Genomic DNA, 12,310 nt, shown 5'->3' on the forward strand with positions numbered 1-12,310 from the left:
TTTTTTGATTTAGTGGTACATATAAAAGTTATGCTTATGCTATACTGTAATCTACTAAGTATTCAACAGCATTATATCTAAAAAATCAATGCACATGCCTTAATTAAAAAATACTTTATTGCTAAAAAAATGCTAACAATTATCTCAGCCTTCAGCAAGTAATAATTGCTTTGTTGATGGAGGGTCCTGCCTCAGTGTTGATGGCTGCTGACCAATGGGGTAGTGGGTGCTCAAGGTTGGGCTGGTTGTGGCAATTTCTTAAAATAAGACAATAATGAAGTTTCAGCATCCAGTAACCAGAGAGAGGTGTGCCTGTGCCACGGCTGTGAAGAAGCTGTCCTGATGGAAGAACTGAAGAACTGTACCCTGAGTCAGCCTGAACATGTATTGTGCCATTACTTCCCTAATAAACCCCATAATCATGTGTATTGTCTGTGTGCTTCTGTGTGGCCATGGCAAAGAATTATCAAACTAAGCAGAGAAATAGAGAGTGCTGTGGGAGGGACAGTTGGGGTCAGAATAGATATAGTGGAGAGAAAAGGTGTCTGATCTCTACCTCACAGGTATAAGCCTTGGGCTGTTGATATTGGTCCTCCTTCACCCTTGTGAAGTGAGTGGAGTTCAGATGCCATCCCCATGCCATTTTTATAGTTGGTGTCGGATGTAGAATTTGTTGCAATGGCTCTGAAGTCATGGAAGCATGGGACTTTGTAAGAGAAAGAACAAAGGGGCTTGGGAAGTGAAATTTCTTATTCTTAGATGGTTACTTTGGCTGTTGTTACCTCTAATGGCTTAATGGAAAGTTATGCTGCAGCCAAAGGGAGAAAAGCTGCTTCTGCTATGGCTTGGGAGCCCTGGTGGCGTAGTGGTTAATTGCCCCACTGCTAACCAAAATGTTGGCCGTTCGAATCCACCAGCCACTCCTTGGAAATCCTATGGGGCAGTTCTAATGTGTTCTATAGGGTCCCTAAGAATGGAAATCAACAAGATGGCAATGGGTTGAGCTTGGCTTGGGGTAAAAGCCAGACCAGATAAGTAAGATGATTAACAGGGGTCCAGGGTCTACTGATTCCATCCAGCCAGAGGCCCAAGGCCATATGCATATAATGGGAAGATAGTCAAGGGGTGGAGAAAAGAAGCAACTGGAATGTTTAAAAATGGGTTATGTGTTATTTGAATGTACTCTGGATATTCAATGTTTCTCCTACCTAGTATTGTAAAGCATAGACCTAAATATATGATAGAAATGAATATTGGGTATTATAGATTACAGACAGCATGGGACTAGGCTGTCAGGCAATACTTTATTGAATATGCTAAAAGTGCAATTAGGATATCCAGGATGAGACAGAGGCTTTTTGTTTCAAGTCAGTAGTCCTGTGTATAGAGTGGGGGCTTATGTTGAAAATCTAAGCCCCAACCAGAATTTACATTTGCAAAGACATGTAGAACCACTCAGAACTGCTGATATAACAGAAGATTTACATTTGAAGGAAAGACCAGCAGGGAAAAAAAAAAAAAGACTATTTAGCTTTTTGAATTTCCAGCAGGCAAGTGGTTAGCCTTTGGGTGCACTGAGGCTAGGAAAGTCAGTGCTTATCAAAAGCAACCCCCTTCCAGGGACTGGAAGTTAAAGGAAGTCGGTGAGTAGACACCCTGGTATGCTCACTTAAGGTGACCATCTGTATCTACTCAATTAGTGGAAGTGGGGGACATGCAGCAATTAAGAGACAGCTGAATATGGACATGTTCCATTGGCACCCATTGTCCTAGCCCACGGGGACTAGGCATGAGAGAGAGAGTGGATGAGCTGGCTGGTCAGAAGAAAAAGGAATTGTGTAGAATTCTGATTTTATGGATGGAACCTGTTGACCTAGTTGAAGGGTGCTAGGGATGAGTAACAGGGAGAAGGGCCTGGCTGGTCTGAAGTGCTGGGAGGTGTGTGTGAACTCTCAAGTCTAAGCTGCTACCCATTGTGACCTAGCTTGGATGGCTAGATATGAGCCGACCAAGACCAGACAGAATAAAGAGAAAGATGTTTGACACTGTGAGCTGGTATATATTGCTGCAGTTTGATGGCTTGCTGTGGCCTGGGCTTTGCTTATGGATGCAGATGCTCAACGTTTCAACTGGGAGGTTTCTTAAGACCAAGGAACATGCTTGTCTCCTCAAAATATCGGTTTGATATGGAAGGGTAACTTAAGAATTGCCTGTCTAAAATGGGGGGAGATAAAAGCATGAAGTGGCTGGCTTGCGTGTATTCCTGGGTGAGTGTACACTCAAAATGAGGGGGACAAGAGAGGATCCTCACTGAATAGATTCCTCTTTTCTTGATGGGACTAGGGAAGACAGAATGGGGGGATATGCTGATAGGATTATATGAATCATTTGTGAGTGTTCATTGTTAACAGGGTCAACTGTGATTGTACGAACTGTAATTAATGAAGCTGTAAATGTGACAGCAGGCTAAGGAGAAGGCCACTGCTGGACTGCAATACAGTAGACAAACCTAAAGTCCCTTAAAGGTTCTGCTCTGCTGATAACCTTGTGAGGCTTCTAGCAAGGGAACAATCTCTCAAAAAAACTTTTTCAGATACCAGAAAGGGTGAAGCTGAGATGGCTTTTAGAGAATATGACCAGATTAGATGAACACCTTCAGGAGACTTGACTGGCTGTTACCTGAGGAACCTCACCCTGAGGACTCTTTTGCCCTATTGAAGGACTAATTGTTAATGACTGTTTTGGACTGGTAAGATGATTGGGAGGGGAAAACTAATCCTTCAAGTATGAAAGGGTTGATGGCTAGAAAAGCCAGGGGGTAGCCTGCCATGCAATGGATCACATTTGTGTGGCCTTTCTCGCCATGGTCTTGTAACTCCCACCCACGTGATTGGGTAGGACTGTGCAAATAAGGTAATTGTGGCCCACCAAGGGGATTGGTCAGGTTTGCCTTCCTGAGCAAGAGGATCCCACCACCACCAAGGAAGGAGTCAGGACCAGAACAGGTCTTTTGGACTCAGGATCCTTGGGCTGAGACACTCCTGGAACCGGGAGACCAAGATACCATGAAAAAGGGAGAGAGAGAGCTGTAACACTGATGATGGCAAGAAGCAGTGGCAAACAAACAGCAGCAGGAGATGGTGCAGGGGGCTTCCTGGCCCACGGTGTGAGAAAGCTGAGTATCTTTGGGCAGGGCCTTACTGGCATAGTGGGGAGCCTCTGGGTACTTACCGGCAGAGAGCTTTGTAATACTTGGCCGAGCAGGGTATGGGCTGAGGGCTAAAAGAGCTTTTTGACACTTGAATGAGCAGGGCAGAAGCCAAAGGGGTCAGAAAGAGGCTTGCCTGTGGCACAGCTGGGAAGAAGCTGTTCTCGTGAAAGAACTATATCCTGAGTGTTCCTGAACCTGAACTGTGGTAAGTTTTACTTCCCTAATAAACTCCATAATCGTGCCTATTGTCTGTAAGTTCTGTGTGTCTATTGCAATGAATTATCAAACTCATCAGAGAAGCAGAGAGTGCCATGGGAGGGATGGTTAGTGTCACACTTGGTAAGGATGGCAGACACAGAAAGCATGTCTGAAATCTGCATCACAGCACTCAGCTGTAGGCTGTTGATCTTGATTCTCCGTCCCCCTTGTGAAGTTAGAGGTCAGGTGCCGCCGCCACACCATTTCTACATGCAATAAAGCAAAGCACAATAAAGTAAGGTATGCCTGTAGACACACACACACACACGCAAACACAGACATACAAACATATTACACACACGTATGTATATAGATTAACAGACAAGTTAACAGCATATGAAATACGCTAAAGTGGTATTAGTCAACTGTAATGTAGAACTGAAATTACCAAAATCTACCAGAGAGTGAGACAATATAAAGGAGAGGTTAGGGAACATGGATAGAGAGAGAATGTCTAACATATGCTTTGATGCAATGAATTACTTAATGTAGCCCTTCTTGCCATAGTCTTTGCGACGGACACAGTGATTGGGTGGGACTATGCAAATTAGGTATACAGAACCTGTGAGGGTTGGGGTTACGTGCCAACTTGTTCGGCCATGATTTCCCCACCCAATGTTATGAAACAAACCTGAATGTACAAAGAAAGTAAATACAGAGGGGGACAAGGATTATATAGAACTCAAAAGAGCAGCAGAGAGTGCTGTGGGAGGGACAGCGGGTGTCAAAATTGGTAAAAGTTTAAAGAGTGGAGGTATGTTTGACCCCCATTGCCATTTTTTACAATCCTCATCCCAAATTGTACCCTGTTACATCCTTGATAAACCACTTAACTGTAAATATGGTCTGCGAGTTCTATGTGGCCAATGCAACAAATTATTGAACCTAGAAGAGCAGTAGAGAGTGCTGTGGGAGGGACAGCTGATGACAGAACTGTTAAAAAAGTTAAAGAGTGGAGGTATGTCTGACCTCCATCTCACAGAGGTCACCCTTGGGCATTAATCCCCCTTAAGTTAGGCAGGTTCTGACACCATTACTTCTACTACCAGTTTACACTGGTATTTATAAAGCAAGCTGCCACGTTAGGGAGGTCCACGTGGCAAGTAACAGAGTGCTCCCTCTGGCCAACACAAAGTGAGTAACCTAGGCTCTCATGGAACTGAATCCTGCCCACAACCAAGCAAGTGAGCTTGAAATCAGATCCTTCACCATTCACCCCTCATTTGAGGAACCATGGAAGAAACAACCTTAGAAAACCTGCGTTTGCATCTATGAGAATGCTGCTGTTCAGGACTCTGTCCACCACATCATCTCCAGGAAGAAATACTAAAGAAACTTCCTTAGACAAGAGTTTCATAAAATATTGAAATCCCAGGGGGAACTGCCTTTTTTTTTTTTTTTCCTCCTCAAAGACTGGGCATAGCATTTAAATTATGATTCTTCTCTGTTGGTCAGGACAATATTAAATGCAAGTTGACAGCTAATATAACTCAAAGAATTCCCAGTCACATATTATGTTCAGTGTCAATAATTCAGTGTTAATCTCATGAGCAATATATTCGTGATCCTACTTTGCCTGATGTTGAAGTCAGAATCTAAGTTTATTTCTCTCCAATTTCTACTTATACAAATTTATCCTTTTCAGATGAACTGCACTGATACTTTACAGGCCTCTACAAATCCATGGAAGAACAAATGAAAATATAAAACAAACTAAAAGTAACCTGGGCCTTGACCATTTTCTTTTGTTCTTGGGACATTTCCAGCAACTGAAATTCTGTGTCTTTGTGTTTTCTGAATCGGCTCTAATTTCTTTTCAGAAATATTAGTCACCCGTGAAGGATGTCCCCAGAAATGACAATACCCAAATCCTGCAACCTCTTTCTCCTTTCTTCAATTGATTCTGTCGTTGCTGGGGAGTCAGGACCTGTAGGCTGAAGGGAAAAATCATTATCAGTGGTACATGACCTCTGGGCCCAGATGCTGTCACTGCTCCTGGCACTTACCTTAATATGACGTGCCTAAAACTTCTGACTGTCCCTTTATTTGGTGCCCCCAGAACAGTTTACACACATGGGCAATGAAACCTAAGATTCAGAATTTGCAGAGGTATTGGTTGAATATGCCTTTTTAAAAAAATGGTGCTTGGACAATCAGATATATATGTGAAACAGAAAAAATAAGCTTGATCCCTACCTCACAACATATAAAACTATCAATTTGGGATCAAGCGTGACTAGCAATGAGAACAGCAAATCAATAAATCTTTAAGATAAGTTTACATTAGGGTATGGAAAAATATTTTAAACATGCCAAATAAAGCACTAACTATAAAGTGAAGACTAATTTCCTAGAAGAACTATAAAAGATACAACCACTTTAGAAAACACTTAGGCATCATCTATTAGATTGAAATTATACACACACTTTGAAATAACAATTTGTCTTGAGCCATACATCTAGGTATATATCCCCCTATAATGAGTGCAAATTTGAACTATGAGACATGTACCAATATTTTCAAAGGAGCATTTTTAGTACCCCAAACTTCAAAGAACCCAAATGAACATTAATAATAGGAAAAAAAGAAAGAAAAAAAAAGCTGTACATTCAAACAATGAAGTTTTTGGCCAGCCCACAAGCTAAGAATGTTTGGTACATTATTTAAAGGATTGTTAAAAAACAAAACAAAACAAAAGCAAGGAATTCTATGTGAGAGACTTTCTGTGGCCTGCAAATTCTAAAATATTTATTAGGTAGCCATTCACAGAGTAAGTTTACCAAGTCTTGTTGCACAGCAAAGTAAACACCCCTTTGTGTGATAACATAACTCACAAAAATATAATATTGAGCAAACCAATCCTGATTTTAAAAAAGATTATATACAATTCCATTTATACTCAGTTGAAAATAGGCAAAATTAAATAAATTATAACGATTAGGAACAGTTAACTACACAGTAAAACTATAAAGAAAAGCCTGAAGTGGTTGCTATAACCGCTTGGCTGCTGGCGATGTTCCATTTTTCTGTCCTGTGCAGTGGTTAGCTACACCTATATTGCCTTTATACTAGATAAATTGTACAATTTTTTAAAAAAAGAAGATAAATTTAGAAAAATTAAAGAAGAGTCCAAAAATGCCAAAACAAAAATGAAGAGCCTCAAAACACCAAAGTTTCTTCTTTGATAAGACCAATAAAATACACACAGTCTTAGTAAGATGGGAAAGGAACCCTGGTGGCACAGTGGCTAAATGCTGGGCTGCTGAGTGAACCTCAGGTGGTTCAAACCAACCATCCGCTCTGCTAGAGAAAGAGGTGTCAATCGACGGGACCGCCACTGATTTTTTTTTTTTTTAGTGAGATGGATCAAAAGAGAAATAGAAGTGGCACACACAGAGAATGTAAGGACTGAATCTGAGAAATGACCCAGATAAAATCAACACTGTATACTTGGGCAGAATTACTCCACAGACATAAGCTCATGTGCGTGCCATTCCTGATACGACCAATGAGAACTGGACACACAAAACCCGCTGCAACGGAGTGGAATCCGACTCACAGCAACCCTACTGGACACAGCAGAACTGCCCCATAGGGTTTCAAAGGCTATAAATCGTCATGGAAGCAGATCGCTGCATCTTCCTCCCCCTGGAGCAGCTGGTAGGTTCGAACCACTGACCTTTTAAGTTAGCAGCCATGGGCTTAATCACTGTGCCACCAGGACACACAGGTCTTAGTAATAAACTGGAATATGGGTCACTTTGCCAGAGGTATGAATAATTAACAAAATAGTCTGTCAGCGAAGTAGAAAGTGTCCATGTATGTGAAGCTTTGTGGACTGTAAGGTCTCCAAAAGCAGCCCTAGGCCAACGGGCAGCGTGGTAGATTAGTCCCTGAGACAGTAGTTAATTATCCAACTACTGGATGAGAGGAGAAAATATATGATTATCTCAACAAAGGCTGTAGAACTACCGGCTGGGGAATATACCACCTTCTGTCCCACCAGCCAAGGTTCCTGGTCAGGTAAAGGCCCTACAGCATTGCATGAAAAATCCTGTTTCCTTTGCTTGGCTTCCTCCCTTACAATGTTTCTTTGATTTTTGAGTTAAAGGGTTAATTTATTCTTTGTGTAATTTGCCTCAAAGACAAAGGTTCAGCCTCTGATTAAAATAAAATTCCTGAGTCAAAAACCAAGCTGCATGGCTTAAGAGAAAAAAAAATTCTTTTTTATATATAAAGGAAAAGTTAACTTAATAAGCTATGAATTACGTGGAATGTGTAGTCAAAAATCAAGAGAAATGCCTGATTCTCTTTGGGTCATAATTTATATGTTAGTATTTCCTTTTATGTTTCTGCCTAATGTAAGACAGCAAACGCAAAATATTATGCCATAGTTTTATTATTACTTCTTTATTGCTAACTTGGCTGCAACTTTATTTTTTGAATCTAGCATCAAAGCCAATGGTTTGACTGGGGCATTCATATCATTTACCTATGAAGTCTTTTTACACTATTCAGGTATCTAGAGACTTGATAATCTTGGCATATCCTGACTATATGTCATTACGTCTCAGAATTATTACATAGTATATTATATCTGAAGCTCTTTATAAACGTTAATCATTATTTAAAAATATTTTTGTCTAAAGTTTTTTTAAACTGACTTTACTGGGCTCTGAATTTTTATAATTAAGAGTATTATGCTCATAAATTAATCACAGCCATATTAAGATTTGTTGTCTGCAGGTAAGTTTTTTTTTTTTTAGGTAAGTTTTTACTTTGCTGATTTGCTGAAAATGACCAAAATATCTCAACAAAATGATGGACTACATTAAACTTCTGAAAAGAACAGTGACTAGACTGAATCAAGATTTCCAAAACTCTTATTTAGAAGCTGATGAGTTTACAGGCTGCGGCTGATCCAGAATCACAGGGAACAGAAATTAACTACAGAAGACTGAGTAAAGGAATACTATGGGTTTTATATGGGCACACTGCTGATGTCTTAAGTCCTACTTTCTGGATATAAGAAACCATTTTCCTTTCTCCTAAATTATTTAACTAATGGGTTTTGATATTGTAACTTTCGAATTAGAAGTTCTCATTGGTAAACTTAGCAACATTGTAAATACCATAACCAGAAAAGTGTCTGAAATTCATTCAAGTTATGATTTTACCAAATAGAATAGGATTAAAATCCCTATTAGTTTGCTTAAAATAAAATTTTGTGACACTTCTACTTCTGAGAAAGTGATCCATGACTGTTAATAGGTAAACAGGCAGGGCAGCTTGCCCTGGAGAAGAACACTTAGTATGTTTTAAACAGATTAACTGAAGACCTCCAACAGGAGAGGTCCATCCTATATTATCTTGTTACTCACGTACTCTCCAATGAAAATCTGGTTGCCACATGTGAATTCTTCTATACCTTCTGTTTCCTCTAGACAAAACTTGTGTGCTCCTTATGGATATGTTTTTGTGTGGCGGATCCAACTATACTAGTTTAAATGATCCCTTTTCAACTGACAGTGAGTTTCTGTGGGCAATCTCTTGATTAGATTCCTAGTGAATGCACGGGCAATGCACTTTGAGAACTTTAAAATCACCTTTATATAGTCATAGTTAATTATGGTAGTAAATATTGAAACGGTAATGTTAAATTGTTACACATTACAAAACCAGAGTCAAAACGAAACCCATTAGTCCAATACTCAGGATGGGGTTGGCAGCTTTAGTTTCTATCATGGTATAGTTAAACTGGAAAATTCTTTAAGAAATTCATCAATCATTATGGGGCAAATAGCAGATGAAGTTGCTAATGAGATAAAAACACAACAGCAACCTCGGAACCTCATTAGCCAAGGTAACATAACAAAATAGTCTCAGATTTTTTTAGCCCAAAAAAGGGTAATCTGTAGCAAATACCTGTTGTTTTGTTCAGAAAAGTAACACAAGAGAAATAAAACAGGATACACACAGAATTAGACAACAACCTACTTGGATACATACCATAACACCCTTACAAACACCAGATTTATTTGGTTAGTTACCATCAAGAATAAATACATGAGCTAAATCACTATTGCAAGAAATAATAATATTCTTAGTCTGTATCCTGATAGTATCAGACAGTATAAAATTTATCTTTTATTGTCTTACATACTTGAAAAAGCCTCAGGCTAAAATGCTGATGTACATTGACCCTGCTCACTTTGACAATTCGATTGATGGAAACATTGCTCTTAATTAAGATTCTGGTGAAGAACCAAATGGTATTTGGTGGAAAACAGCACCATAAATTTACAGAACCTCCCATGGCCGCCATCTAAAGGCTCAACTAAATCCAGGTATTAATCATCAATGAGTTATCTCCAATCTCAGAGCAAAAGAAAAGAATGATTTAGGAGATAAAATTTGAGCCATTATTCCCTGTCCTTGAGCATAAAGAATGTGACCCAGCTGAAGCTGGACTCACAAGGACACATCAGCTGGGCGCTGAGGTAAGAAGACAATAGCTAGGACGATCGTTACATATATTCACATAAATAGTGTATAAAAGCCACTCTTTTTCTTTTAATATTTAGTAATAGCTATAAATCAACAAGAGGTCAGTAGCAACAATGAAAGGCCTAGGTCCAATATTTGCCCCTCACTGAGAATATGCCAAATGGTTCCGAGCTGGGTTATACCTCAAAACAGACCCTGGTCCTGAATGACCAATGTCAAAAACAGAAATGGAAGGAATGAGGCAGAGCTCCCACAGTGTTGCATTAAAAATCCTGTTTCTTTTGCTGGGCTTCCTCCTCCCCCAGCTCTGTACTTGAATCCTGCTTTTGCTTGGAGATTATATGTAAACCCCATTGGACCTGTGGAATATGATTAAGAATGTTGCTGGTGTAACTTGTATGAACTCCCTACTTGTAACCCCTTTAAAAGTAACTTGTCCCCTTGCCCTTAGGGAGCAGTCTTAGCAGCAGCAGCTCCCATTGACTCCTTTTCCTTGTACAACGAAATAAAGGTGCCTTTCCTGTTCTCCCCTCATGGTCTCTCTTTTACTAACCAGTATGAGTTATGCTGAGCAAGAACCTGTGGGTTCTACCCAGTAACAACTGCGCTCCATATTAAATGACGAACCTGAAAACCAGATGGCACATTCGTCATAAATGTCATCACCACCCCTTATAAGAAGAGAGATCTGGAAAGACCCAGTACCCTGACAGTCCACACAGCCTTAATCATCGTACAAAGTCTATCACCCCAAGTCTGACTCCAAAGGCACCACGCTCCCACTTGCTTGCCCACACACACCTGGACCCCAGCGCTCCCCTCAGGAACTACATGAATTCTCTCTACACCATGTCTACACACTTCCCTCCCTCTGTTCCAAGGACAAAAACACTGACCAGTTTTTCTCCTGAACTGAGGCAGGCAGCCTCAGAGTCCAACCCTTCTAATACACACCTACTCTGGCTTACCCTCCTACACCAAGCAGAATAGGCCGCACAGTGTTCTAGACTTGCCCTTGACAAGGTAACCACAGAAAGGTCATAGATGGCCTCAACCAGTTTTAGCAGGTTTTCAAAGCCATCTCCGCATTTTAAGTGACCCATTAGCTCATTAAGTGAAAAACACATATAAACACCCCGCCTCTCGGTGGAGACTTAACATACTAATGAAGAAACATGGACCTCTTCATCCATCCCAGAGGATCGAACCCCCCAAGCCCTGAGCACCTGCGTCAAGGTCAAACCTGAATATTCATGAATAATTTGCATTTCCTTGTCGGATCTCTGTAAAAGCCCACTTCCCCCAACTGCCTGCGAGGAGTCTTGGAGGCAGCATCCCCAATTGCTCCTTTCCTGCGCAATGAAATGGAGGTGTCTTTCTTCTCTCCCACGTCAGCCTGTTGTTTATTGGCTGTAATGAGTCACGCCAAGCAGAACCTGCGTTTTCCACCCGGCAACAGAATCACCCGGATTTTAGAAATATTGCACTAGCTTCTGTGAACTGCTTCTATTATTGGATCTCTGCGCAGAATCCTTGTTCACCTACGGAGGTCGATGAGGATGGGGAAACCCATTTCCGGCATTGACTTACGAGGCAATATGTCTGCGCCCGTCTTGTCGTGTCTCTACGAAGGCGGCCATGTTTGAACACCCGCCGTACAAAACGCATGGGGCAATTTTTTGGTACCAGCAGCTAGTGTTAAAAATAATCAAAACTCAAATAAATTTGAACATACAGGTTTACTCTAAGCGGTTATTCTATATGCGTATAGGGAGACCATTTTGATTCTGGAAAAAGCAAATTACTTGAAGAGGCTTATAAAGAGAAGAGGAGGGATAAATATCAATCAGCTAATCTGAACATAGTTAATTGAACTCTGCCCTCTGCCTTTTACTGAGATCGACGAATATCAGTTCCCAGCATGGTCTCTGCTCCTCCACCACCCATATTTTTGGAAACTCAAATTTAGTAAGCCTGGATTCCAAAAGGAAAGAAAGGATTTATAATTTTGAGTGAAAGAATTACCCACTAATCCAGGGTTTCACAGTGCAGTCTGAGACAGCTTCTGCACGTTAAATTTCCATCTCTTTTCATATGAGCAGGACTCATTGTAACTTCGTATATGGGATTAAGGAAAGGAACTGTGGATGAAAACCCCAATCAACACCCTTCTCCCCCCCCCCCCCCCCCACTCCTCTGTCTTGCTAACCACAAACTTGTTTTGAGCAACACTGTTCAGGAAGTCGCAGCAGGTAGTGGCTCCATCCATTGAACTAGCCCAAGCTACACCTCCAAGCATGCACAGATTAAAGAGATCACGTCCTTCAACTGAC

General features: G+C 40.8%; 1 protein-coding gene across 8 annotated transcripts in view; it reads right to left on the reverse strand.

Annotated features, from left to right (window-relative positions):
* Nucleotides 1-12,310, reverse strand: part of LOC126086044 (zinc finger protein 350-like) — a 60,611-nt gene that overhangs the window by 8,401 nt on the left and 39,900 nt on the right. For 2 of the 8 annotated variants that reach the window (XM_049902050.1, XM_049902052.1), the window contains exons 2-3: nt 5,194-5,403; nt 557-3,675 (exon numbers count right to left, since the gene is read on the reverse strand). In XM_049902050.1, coding sequence (XP_049758007.1) covers nt 557-694 — 138 coding nt within the window. In that variant the 5' untranslated portion in view covers nt 695-3,675; nt 5,194-5,403. Of the gene's footprint in view, nt 1-556; nt 3,676-5,193; nt 11,984-12,310 lie in introns of those variants that run through there. The other 6 variants (XM_049902051.1, XM_049902053.1, XM_049902057.1 and 3 more) reach the window with 6 other exon arrangements.

Source organism: Elephas maximus, chromosome 11 (assembly GCF_024166365.1).
Source record: "Elephas maximus indicus isolate mEleMax1 chromosome 11, mEleMax1 primary haplotype, whole genome shotgun sequence".
NCBI lineage: Eukaryota > Metazoa > Chordata > Mammalia > Proboscidea > Elephantidae > Elephas > Elephas maximus.